We start from the raw sequence: 12,500 nt of genomic DNA, 5'->3' as shown, positions 1-12,500 counted from the left end.
GTACCGAACCCAACGTCCTGTACCGAACCCATGTATCGAACCCAACACCCTGTACCGAACCCAACGTCCTGTACCGAACCCATGTATCGAACCCAACGTCCTGTACCGAACCCAACGTCCTGTACCGAACCCATGTATCGAACCCAACGCCCTGTACCGAACCCAACGCCCTGTACCGAACCCAGCGCCCTGTACCGAACCCATGTATCGAACCCAACGCCCTGTACCGAACCCAACGCCCTGTACCGAACCCAACGCCCTGTATTGAACCCAACGCCCTGTACCCAACCCAACGCCCTGTATTGAACCCAACGTCCTGTACCGAACCCAACGTCCTATACCGAACCCAACGCCCTGTATTGAACCCAACGTCCTGTACCGAACCCAACGCCCTGTTTTGAACCCATGTATTGAACCCAACGCCCTGTACCGAACCCAACGTCCTGTACCGAACCCATGTATCGAACCCAACGCCCTGTACCGAACCCAACGTCCTGTACCGAACCCATGTATCGAACCCAACGTCCTGTACCGAACCCAACGTCCTGTACCGAACCCATGTATCGAACCCAACGCCCTGTACCGAACCCAACGCCCTGTACCGAACCCAGCGCCCTGTACCGAACCCATGTATCGAACCCAACGCCCTGTACCGAACCCAACGCCCTGTACCGAACCCAACGCCCTGTATTGAACCCAACGCCCTGTACCCAACCCAACGCCCTGTATTGAACCCAACGTCCTGTACCGAACCCAACGTCCTATACCGAACCCAACGCCCTGTATTGAACCCAACGCCCTGTACCGAACCCAACGCCCTGTATTGAACCCAACGTCCTGTACCTAACCCAACGCCCTGTACCGAACCCAACGCCCTGTACCGAACCCAACGCCCTATATTGAACCCAACGCCCTATATTGAACCCAACGCCCTGTACCGAACCCAACGTCCTGTACTGAACTCAATACGAATACATGTACTGGTACAGCCCTAGCAATAAATTATTTTTTTCTTGTGTTTTGCACGGCGACACGCTGAGAGTCAGTTTGGGTTGAAGTTCCCTTTAGACCCTCCGTCCTCGCTGCAGAGCAAATCTTCATCACAGCATCAATAGTCTCCTGGTCCATCCAGCTGCTGTCACGTCAAAAACAAACAAACAAACAAACAAAGTGACTCAGGTGTGACCACCGCTCCTCGATCCATGCTCCTCAGCATGAAGTCACTCAGCTCTCCAGCCCTTTGTGAGGTTTATCTGACATCACAGGGACAATCTGTTCATCAGCAACAACAACAACATCAACAACAACAACAACAACAACAACAACAACAGGCTGTTTATTAGCATTTCGACCGCTCACACTGCAGCTCATTCACCTGCATTGTGACCTCGCTTCCCTTCATGTGCAAAAAATATTTTTCTTGTAGTTGACTTGAAAATAGATTTTTTATAATCGTATCTGATCGTAGTTTTTTGTTTTGTTTTGTTTTGTTGTTTTGTTGTTTTGTTGCTGTTGGTTGAAAAGCAAAACAACAACTTGAAGGACCTCGTAGAATCGGCCCCGTGTTTGTTTTGATTTCTCTCCTTTACAACCACCGAGCAGCGTGTGTGTGTGTGTGTGTGTGAGGCTCTAACCTCTGTGTGCTGTGTGTGTGTGTGTGTGTGTGTGTGTGTGTTTGGGCTCAGGGCTCCGCCTCCGTGGTGTCCGGAGCTCCGCCCATCCTGCTCAGCTCCATGACGACCGACGGCGTGTGTGAGCGCGTGCGGCAGATCGAAGGCATCGACCAGAGCATGGTGGCCCAATACACAGCCACCATCAAGAAGGTCAGACACACACACACACACACACACACACACACACACACAGGTGAGCTCTCACTGATTCTTGGGAATTTAGATAAAACAGGTTTTAAAAAAAGTAAGTAAAAAAGTTAAAAAAAATATATAACTGCCTCTGACGGTGGTGACACTAATCTGACGGTGGTGACAGTGATCTCATTAAAACATACATTTCCAAAATTTATACCACTCAAGTCAATGGCTTCTTGCTTAACAACTTTATTTAACTATTTGGTACAAAAAATAACAATCCTGAGCTCTGTTATAAGCATTTTTCAGACTTCAGTCATCACCGTCACACAGAAAACCTGACGGTGGTGACGTCTGACGGTGGTGACAAAAACCTGCTCTTTCACATGATCAGCATGAGTTGTTCACATTAGCCAGCTTGTTTCCCCCCTGTTGCTACCTGCATCAGACCTCTTCTTAAAAAGTATACATTTATTCCATAATCTAATCTAATATTTTTTATACAGAAGTGACGGTGTTGACATGTTATGGTTGTGACAGTAGCAGTGTCCAAAAATATGAAGAGATTTAAGAGAAAATAGCAAACTTCCAGGAGCCTGAGCGGCCTTGAAGCATGCAGTAGAGCTGAAGGTTTGAAAAGGGCTCCTCAGGAATGCAATTGACCTTGTAGTTTTTTTATTATTATTTTTTAAATAAATATCTGACGGTGGTGACGAATATGTGGGACACATTTTGAGCAACCACAAAATAATAGTAAATATTGTTCAGAACTCATCGTTTGTAGTTTTTAATACATATTATGATGTACTCTTTCATGTGGTAAAGATATTATTCAATGAAATTTTTACTTTTTGTTGTTTTAATCAAGTTGAAATGATTATCTCCTATCCGAGGACAACTGGTTTTGTAGGCCATGGGCCAACATATAATCATTAAATTAATACAAATTAAAAATAAATCTATAAAAGAACCTTACAAATGTGCAAAGGACCCCCTGATTATGCCCTTGATTCTTTTTATTCATTAAAATGTTGTAAATTTCTAACAGAAACAGCATTTTTCTTAGTGGGACATGATTTATCCAAATTCCCAAGAATCAGCGATATCACACACACACACACACACACACACACACACACACACAGGTGAGCTCTGACTCTGATCATCCTGGTGTCCCTGCAGGCCAACGTGAACGGCCGTGTCCTGACGCAGTGCAACATCGACGAGCTCAAGAAGGAGATGAGCATGAACTTTGGAGACTGGCAGCTGTTCAGGGCCACGGTGAGTTCAGGGGCCACGGTGAGTTCAGGGGCCATGGTGAGTTCAGGGCCGCGGTGAGTTCAGGGGCCATGGCCACGGTGAGTTCAGGGGCCACGGTGAGTTCAGGGCCGCGGTGAGTTCAGGGCCATGGTGAGTTCAGGGCCGCAGTGAGTTCAGGGCCATGGCCACGGTGAGTTCAGGGCCGCGGTGAGTTCAGGGCCACGGTGAGTTCAGGGGCCATGGTGAGTTCAGGGGCCATGGTGAGTTCAGGGGCCATGGTGAGTTCAGGGCCGCGGTGAGTTCAGGGCCATGGTGAGTTCAGGGGCCATGGTGAGTTCAGGGCCGCGGTGAGTTCAGGGGCCATGGTGAGTTCAGGGCCGCGGTGAGTTCAGGGCCATGGTGAGTTCAGGGCCGCAGTGAGTTCAGGGCCATGGCCACGGTGAGTTCAGGGCCGCGGTGAGTTCAGGGCCACGGTGAGTTCAGGGGCCATGGTGAGTTCAGGGCCGCGGTGAGTTCAGGGCCATGGTGAGTTCAGGGCCGCAGTGAGTTCAGGGCCATGGCCACGGTGAGTTCAGGGCCGCGGTGAGTTCAGGGCCACGGTGAGTTCAGGGGCCATGGTGAGTTCAGGGCCGCGGTGAGTTCAGGGCCGCGGTGAGTTCAGGGCCACGGTTAGTTCAGGGCCATGGCCATGGTGAGTTCAGGGCCTCACCGTGTTATTTATTATGTTATATTATATATTTATTATAACATATTCATATGTTATTATAAAAAGTGTTATTTTCTATGTTTGGAAGGAAAAGTGTTCATTGGAATTGTTTTTGTTTGTTAAAAAAAAAAAAAAATCAAGCACAATTACCTGACATGCCCAATATGACACAAATTGAAACTTGTAGTTGGGAATTGATGTTTTTTTTTGGGGGGGGGGGCAATAATAGCTCCAGTTTAAGAGAACTGGAATTTTCTGTCAATTATTTGATGGTTCAGGCTTTACAGGGATAAAAGGTTTTTCATTTCCACATCAAACGAGTGAATTTTGAATTTTGTGTTGTTTCGTTTTATTGTTGCTGTGCCCGTCCTCAGTCAGCACGACTCCAAGTCTGCTTTTTCTGATTTGTTTGTTTCTATCAGTCACATATTATCTTTTTTTTTTTTTTTTTTTTTTATTTATTTTCCTCAAGTTTCTTTTTTTTCTTTCTTCTTTTTCTTTTAACCTTTTTTCAGGCTGATTGGATTTGAGTAGAAAACAGTGATTTGCTGTTTGAGTCACAGAGTCAGTGTGAAGGGAAGCCTCTTCCTGCCCCTTTGAACATGAACCATGTTATTCAACTGACAATCAATCAGTTTAGCTTTTATTCACTCATATCGTTTACAGATCATACTTCTGTTTATTTATCCCTGTCCTTTTCAAAAAAGTATAAAAAAAAAAGATGGAAAGTTCAGAGACTCACGGGGAAAGCAGCCACACAAACGATGTCAGCGTCAGGCTGCAAAGGGCCGGAACATTCCTGGTAAATTTCCTGAAGCATTCTGGAAACTTCCCACGGGACGTCCAGCTGGGGAACTTTGGAAATGTTGTTTTGTCATCAGCAGACACGCAAACAAACTAATGACACGTTTGACTTTGACTTATTTTGAGTCGATTTTTTTTTCTCAGTCCTTCAAGATTGATGCTGGATAAATGAATAGAACTAGGCTCAATGAATAGATAGATAGATAGATAGACAGATAGATAGATAGACAGATAGATAGACAGATAGACAGACAGACAGATAGACAGATAGATAGATAGACAGATAGACAGACAGATAGATAGATAGATAGATAGATAGATGTACTTTATTGATCTCAAACTGGGAAATTCTTATGTTACAGCAGCAGTGGAAACATAAAATAAAATTAAATAGAACAAATGCAAATGGTAAATATGAAATATATAAGATGGTTGCAATATTTAAAAACAGAATGAGTGTAATATTAACTAAGATATAAATCATATAAATAATAAATAAACAGTTAAGGTGCTGAGTTGTGAACACATGAACTGTCTTCAGTCAGCAGCTGAATCAAACTATACAAATACAGTTTTCATCCATAACTGTATGAAAACTGAAGCAGCATCACAGCTGAGCCTCTGAGCCTCTTAAACAGCTGCTAAACACAGTTTGATGTGTTTTTCCAGTTTAACACCACAGGTCACATATATTCAGCCCAGTCCTGCTGAATGGAGCTCGTCTGTGGGCTCAGGTGGAGGCCGAGTCCTGTGGCCTCGTCCTGCTGGACAGATGATCTGTGTGGGTCTGAGGAACGCACTGCAGCGCAGAAATTCAACTGAATTTGCATTAAATCTGCTTGTTTTAATCAAGATTATACTGCAAGATGGATTTCCTTCAACTACATTAAGTTCCCGCTTAAAGGCTAACCTGCAATTTAGCAAATTTCCAGATTATTCCTGTTAATTCCCATATATTCCCATTAATTCCCATGGAAAGTTTCCACCTTTGAAAATTCCCGGAATTTTGCAGCCCTAGTTAGCCTGAATAAATGAGCTCCCAGCAGGATGGAGCGGTGATGATGAGCACAAAGTGCAGCAACACAGTAAAACAGATGTGAATGAAAATAAAAACAAAGAGGGAAGTAAGTAAATTAAAGTAAAGCCCAAACAAGCAGCAATACATAGAACAAAGTCAAGAGAAATGTACAGTGTAAAATATGAATTCAGCGGTAAAAGATAAAGTCGGGTTGACTTCCAACCGGCTGCCGGCACGGCAGCCGGTTGGATTCCATGATTCCTCAGACATGAGTTTAGATCAGTCCCCCTGCAAGGCCCTGAAGGACCCCCGGGGGTCCCTGGACCACACTTTGAAAACCCCTGGTGTCTGTAACATCGTCAGATGTACTCAAACAGGAAAAGTGAATGCAAAATCTGAATAATCTAATCAAACATAAACTAATAAAATATAATCTAATCTAATAAATGCAGCACAGAGAAACATTCTGTTCTCCATCAGCTGGAGGTGAACAGACAAACAGATAAAAAATATAAAAGGAGAGTTTTATTGTTGACCTCTGACCTCTGACCTCTCTCTCTCTCTCTCTCTCTCTCTCTCCTGGCTGCAGATTCTGGACATGCGTCACATGGAGAGCCAGCTGCTGCACGAGGAAGCCGCCAGTGAGCAAGGCAGCGTGGTGGCGGGCCACAGCGAGGCGGGCCGGCGCGGCGCGGCCCCGCCCCACGCCGGCGCCGCCAACCCGGACGCCTCGCCGATGTACAGCTTCAACCTGAGCTTCGAGGAGCTGAGCAACGCGGGGCTGGACGAGGCGCCGAGGCACAGCGGCCTGCCGTGGATGGTGAGAAAAAAACACAAACCTGAACCGGGCAGGGAAACACGGGAACTGAACCTCTAACCCGCCGTGTCCCGTTCCCTCCTCAGGGTGGCGCTCACCGCACGGCCAGCATGACCAGCCTGAACTCCCAGGAGTCCTCCAACGACATCTGCAAGCTGACCGACAAGCAGCAGGCCGAGTACCGCAACGCCTACCAGGAGTACATCTCCCAGATGGCCCAGCTGGAGATGGCGGGCGGCGGCGGCGAGAAGCCCGTGCAGCCGCAGCCCGGCCAGTTCATGACGCCGCCGTCCGACGACAAGAGCAAGGACGGCGGCGAGGCGGACGGCCGCAAGCCTTTCGCCAAGAGGAGCGCCGGCAAGCCCCCGTCCGACGCCGCCGACTTCGCCGCCGCCGAAGCCCTGGACCCGATCACGGAGGAGGACGAGAAGACCGACCACGGCTCCTCCAAGTCCCTGCTGACCCGCAAGACCTCGGCGGAGAGGGGCGGGCTCTTCCAGGGCGCCGCCGACCTGAAGCTGAAGGCCGGCGGCGGCCTGCGCTACCAGAAGCTGACCAGCGACGACGAGGAGTCCGAGGAGTCCGACAACGCCCCCCTGCTGAAGGACGGGAAGAAGGCGGCCGACGCCAAGGCGCCCGGCGGCGGCGCCCTGGCCCTGAAGGGGAAGGACTACCTGTCGGACGCCATGCTGGACAAGAAGGACTCGTCGGACTCGGGCGTGCGCTCCAACGAGAGCTCGCCCAACCACTCGCTGCAGGACGAGGAGGCCGACCTGTCGCAGCTCGAGCGCGCCAACCTGATCGAGCTGGACGAGGAGAGCCTGGCCAGGAAGCGCGGGCTACCCAGCAGCCTCAGCGGCCTCCAGGACCCGGCGGTCGCCCGCATGTCCATCTGCTCCGAGGACCAGTGCAGCCTCCTGGCCAGCAGCCCCGAGGAGAGCTGGCCCTCGTCCAAGAGCTTCAACCTGAACCGCACGCCGAGCAACGTCACGCTCAACAACAACACCAACGCCCAGCAGGCCAACCGGCCCCGCCCCCCCGCCGACGGCTCCTCCTCCTCCTCCGGCCCCGCCCCCTCCACCGCCGACGTCATCATCCCGCCGGGCTCCGGGCCGACCGCCGCCACCACCACCACCTGCTCCGCCTCCAAGCCGGGCCCGCACAACGAGAACGTGCGCGTGGTGCACCTGAAGAGGGGCCTGAACCCCGGAGACCCGCCGGAGATCTGCACCGTCTCCTCCGACACCGTCACCTTCGGAGAGGAGCGAGAGAGCATCCTGTGAACGGAGAGAGAGAGAGAGAGAGAGAGCCCCGCCTCCGCCCGGAGCCTCTGCACGCCGACAGCCGCACACACTGTTCCTGTAAAGCTCCTAAAAAATAAAAGTCCTCCACATCAACGGAAGAAAAAGTAGAAAGAAAGAAACAAGAGCAGGAAAATCCTTAAAAATTAGAAATGAAGTTATTTAAACGTTTAAATTGAGAACGTGTGACGTGTCAGCCGCCGCCGTGCAGACGCTCCGCCCCGCCGTGTGTGTTAGTGCCTGATAGTTTTAGTGCGTCGTAGTTTTAGTGCGTCGTAGTTTTAGTGCGTCGTAGTTTTAGTGCATGCTCCGCTCGCTGCAGACGCTCGCTGTGTTTGTGTCGCTGTGTCGTCGTGATGCAGCTCCTCGCCTCCAGGAAACACAACAGCAGCTTTTTTATTTGTGTTTTTTAACTCGAGCTAATTCAGCTGATCGCCCTCAGAAACATGAGGAGAACACGATGAGCAAAAATAAATAAATAAATAAATAAATAATATTATTGTTATTTTTAACCAAGTACAATGCAATTTGAAAGATTATTGGAAAATTAGAAAAGACAAAAAAAAAAAAAAAACAATAATGCTATGATCATAAAATCTCCACGAAATTGCCCCCAAAATTATAAATTAAAAAAATTATATTCACTTATTTACTTATTTAAACTTAAATTATGGGGAAAAAATTACATAAATAATCCACAAAATTACTCCATACATTTCAAATAAAATTAAGTTCATCACTAAATAAAATTCCCCCCAAAAAATTACAAAATAAAGATAAAAATAAAGAGCAAGTTACAAATTACTGGCAAATAATGTAAGTAAAAAAAAAGGAAATTGGCTAAAAAAAAAAAAAAAAATACCTGGAAAGTATTTCATTAAAGTGATGCCTTCCTGTTAAAACCCTGCGCCCCGCCTGTCCCGACCCACAGGGCCGACCCCCCCTCCTCACGAAAAAAAAAAATTACCCTCGTCACACTTTAATATTTACAGATTGGACAGAGCAGCTGCAGTCTGCGCTCCGTGTTTCCTGGAGAGTCGGAGCTGTTTGCTTCGCTGTAGTCGCCCCCGTCCGGGACGTCCCGCCGTAGAAACGAGTCGGTGTTAGTGTCGCCCCCGTCCGGGACGTCCCGCCGTAGAAACGAGTCGGTGTTAGTGTCGCCCCCGTCCGGGACGTCCCGCCGTAGAAACGAGTTGGTGTTAGTGTCGCCCCCGTCCGGGACGTCCCGCCGTAGAAACGAGTCGGTGTTAGTGTGAGACCCATCCGGGACGTCCCGCCGTAGAAACGAGTCGGTGTTAGTGTCGCCCCTGTCCGGGACGTCCCGCTGTAGAAACGAGTCGGTGTTATCGTGGCTTCAGCTGGTGGCGGAGAGTTTGGGACGTCGTTTCGTAAATTAAATGTTTGATGGGAGCGAGTGAGCCACACGAACAAAACGTGTCCCGTCCGTGTTTCCGTGTTTCGGTGTCGTGGTTTTCGTGGTCGAGTCGCACGTCCGCCCCCGCTGAGGCCAGTCAGGCCCACCGTAGGGACCATCCGAAATATTCTGAGAAAAAAAATGAATTCAGAAATTTGATGGAAAAAACTCTGAGATTATAAAGTCACAGTTTGTAAGAAAAAAACTTTTGAGATTAAAGTTAATTTATGAAAAAAAAACTCAAATTTATGAGACAAAAACTGGAAAGTTCTGGGATTTTAAAGTCAGAAATTTACTGTTTTTATTTTTCTCATAAACGTATAGCTTTATCCTCGTAAATTCAGATTTTTTTCTCGGATTATTACGCCCCACCCCCATGTGTCGTCGTCATTTTTTTTTAACCCTTTGAAACCCAAACCCGTTCAGACGCAGAGAAAACGTGACGAGCAAAAACGTGAAAACCTGCGAGGAAACGAGGAAAACAAACTGAAAGTCCTAAAGAATAAATAGTTTGAGTAGAAGACTTTAAACAGTAGAAACACTAGAACTCTGCTGTTATTGTGTTTAACATGCAGCTACAAAGACAATTAATGCAAAATCACCCAAAATACTGGAAAACTAAATTATCAGAAAGTTCAATCTACAAAAAATAATAATAATAATAATAATAATAATAATAAAGGGAATTTTATGAGGGTGAAATAAAACCTGTCTGTGGTTTTATTTTATTTTATTTTATTTTATTTTATTTTACTGTTTCAAAGGCTGAAGTCGGTCTTGAACCTGAAGACACTAAACAAAGAGGGATTTCTTTCTTTTTTTTAAATTTACTTATTATTTACTTATTTTATTTTATTGTTGGAGATTATCTGTAATCCGGGCGGCGAGGTTTCGCTCGTCGCTCCGCTCATCTCTAATCTAATCTCAGATTTCCAGCTGAAAAGCGGCGATGAAGAGGAGCCTTCATCATCTTCACCTCCGTCACAGCAGCTCCTCTCCTCCTTTACGTGTTTTAATATTTTCATTGATCGATATTGATGTGTAGAAAAGGGAATGAAGGCGGCAGGACGTCGTTTCTCTCCTCTGATCGATCTGATTGATCTGATCGATCGGCTCCGGCGGTCAGACAGACACATCGATCAGTATTGATTTTTCAGAGCCGATATCGATTATTGTTATTGTTATTATTGTAGTGCTGCAGGACACAGATAAATCATATTTATGTTGTTAGAAAGTATGTTTAATTAACATCAGAGTGTTTGAAGGGAAATAATTGAAATGCACCTTCTGTTGCAAATGTAAAGGAAAAGGAAAAAAGCAGGGAAACTTCTGGAAAATTTTAAAAATAATAAAAAAAAAAGAAAGAAACTGAGCAAAGAACAACCTGAAATTTGAAAACATATTTCTTCTGACTGAATCAAAATGAGAAAGAGAAATAAAAATCATAAAGTGAAATAACAGGATGTGTTTTAAAGTCAGTCTGTGATCCTGAAGGCAGAGTTTCAGTAAAAAATTAATAATTTGACTGAGTGTTTTTCATGTCGGCCGGCGTGGGAAACAACACGACCGCACCGAGTATTGATCAGTTCTGAAAATGATTAGCCGATAATCGATCGATCGATCTGGAGGCAGAGGGGAAAATTTCCTTTTTTATGTTTTCATTCAACAAAAAATGATTAAAAAAAAAAAAAACATCAGAGGTTTCATTGTGAAAAAGGCTCCCTGTGTGTGTGTGTGTGTGTGTGTGTGTGTGTGTGTGTGTGTGTTGTCCTGCATGATCCGTGTGTGTGTGCATGCCTTCTAACTTCCTGTGAATCTGAACTCGATGTTTCAAACTGGAAATGAAATAAACTCGTTCCTGTTCAGTGTTGAAGCCGCTCTCCTGTGTTTTTCTTTTTATTTATTAAACTTTAAATTCATGAACATTTTTCTCCTTTGTTGTAAACAAACAGCAAAACAAACAAACTCAGTGAGGAGAGTCAGTCCACCACCAGGGGGCGCCGTGTGTCCGTCTCTGGGTTCCTGCAGGGTTCTGTGGTTCTCACCAGAGAGCCTCTGATTGGTCCAAACCGAGGAACAGAGTCAGGAGTTTCCTACGGTCTCCCAGGTCCCTGACAGCACCACGGGGCGTTCAGGGTCCCTGCTCTGCAGCCGCAGGACCAAGAAACATTTCAAAATAAATTTTAAACAACAGTAAAGCTGTGGGCTCTGATCATCACAGACAGAACTTTATTGGTTTTGTATAAAAGTGAAATTTACAATTGAGGAATAAAATGCAGGATTATACAAGATTATAATCTCTGTACAGGAAGTCAGTTTCAGTTTTCACCTCCCTCTGTCACAGTAAAAGTCCCGTCTTTTGGGGAAAGCACTCTGGTTTCAGAATAAGAGTCCGGGTCCAGAGGGATGCTGGGAGTCGAGCAGGAAGTTCCCGCCCAAAACTCAAACTGTCCGTTGCCATGACGACGAGCCCGTCTGAACCCGCTGGAGCCCAAAACATCATTTTTAAAATAAACAAAAACATCAAATAATAATTAAAATGCATCTTTTTACAAAACAAATACAAGAAAAAGTATTTTATTTGATTTTGTTATTTAGCATTTTTCTTACATTTGTTTTGAAAAAAGGTCTTAAAAAAAGTTTTACCTTTTATAATTTACATTAAATTAGAATACATTTTTTATGTAGGCCTATTAAAAAAAAAAAAAAAAAAAAAACATGTAGGCTCGTTTTACTTTTTTTAAAAGTAAAAATTTCAGAAGTTGCTGCTGCGGCCTCGCTGTCAGAACGAGCTCGTCTGCAGGCCGGAGCAGAAAACTGACAAAATTTGTTTAATGTTTTTTTCATTTCAGGCGTCAGAGGCTCTGGCATGAAGCAGCTGATTGGCCGGCCGGGCGTCAGCTGACCGGGCGGCGCCGCGTCCTGCCTCAGAGCCCTGCGGGACGAAAAGTCTCTTTTAGACAAATTCCAACAGAATCAAGTTCATTTACAGCAGGAAGCGACAAAACAGGCATTTTACAAGAAACAACTCTGATAATCTCTGAGATTAAAGTTGAACATTTATTTAAAAAAACAACAACAACTAAGATTGACGAGGAAAAAATTCTGAGATTATAAAATCAAATTCACGAATAAAAACTTTCAGGTTTCAGCTCTGAACTTCAACCTGTGGAGAGTCAGGAAGACCACACACACTGCACACACACATATATGTATATATATGGCACATCTAAAAAAGCAAATGCTGCAAAAAAAAAAAAAAAAAAAAGTTAGGCTATCGCTTCCCAGTTTCCACAGAGCGGCTCTGTGTCACATTTATCTGCGTTCTCGTGCTCTCCGGATTATCGCATCGGGACTTTTTTTAGTTTTGCT

At 45.8% G+C, this 12,500-nt stretch overlaps 2 protein-coding genes across 2 annotated transcripts in view; one reads left to right on the top strand and one right to left on the bottom strand.

The window, feature by feature from the left end:
* The window catches only part of LOC115356567 (kinase D-interacting substrate of 220 kDa B-like), a 47,078-nt gene extending 36,080 nt beyond the window's left edge, over positions 1 to 10,998 (top strand). The window contains exons 17-20 of the mRNA XM_030047782.1: positions 1,686 to 1,823; positions 2,991 to 3,089; positions 6,186 to 6,416; positions 6,500 to 10,998. Of these exons, the coding sequence (XP_029903642.1) occupies positions 1,686 to 1,823; positions 2,991 to 3,089; positions 6,186 to 6,416; positions 6,500 to 7,696 (1,665 nt within the window). The 3' untranslated portion in view covers positions 7,697 to 10,998. The remainder of the gene's footprint in view (positions 1 to 1,685; positions 1,824 to 2,990; positions 3,090 to 6,185; positions 6,417 to 6,499) is intronic.
* A 908-nt stretch (positions 10,999 to 11,906) lies between these two features.
* Positions 11,907 to 12,500, bottom strand: part of LOC115356457 (DNA-binding protein inhibitor ID-2-like) — a 2,466-nt gene continuing 1,872 nt past the window's right edge. The window contains exon 3 of the mRNA XM_030047631.1: positions 11,907 to 12,063. The gene's annotated coding sequence lies outside the window, so the exon portion shown is untranslated. The remainder of the gene's footprint in view (positions 12,064 to 12,500) is intronic.

The sequence above is a fragment of the Myripristis murdjan genome, chromosome 24, assembly GCF_902150065.1.
Source record: "Myripristis murdjan chromosome 24, fMyrMur1.1, whole genome shotgun sequence".
Classification (NCBI taxonomy): Eukaryota; Metazoa; Chordata; class Actinopteri; order Holocentriformes; family Holocentridae; genus Myripristis; species Myripristis murdjan.
Note: the sequence above shows the minus strand (reverse complement) of the source record. Positions and strands in the feature narration are given on the sequence as shown.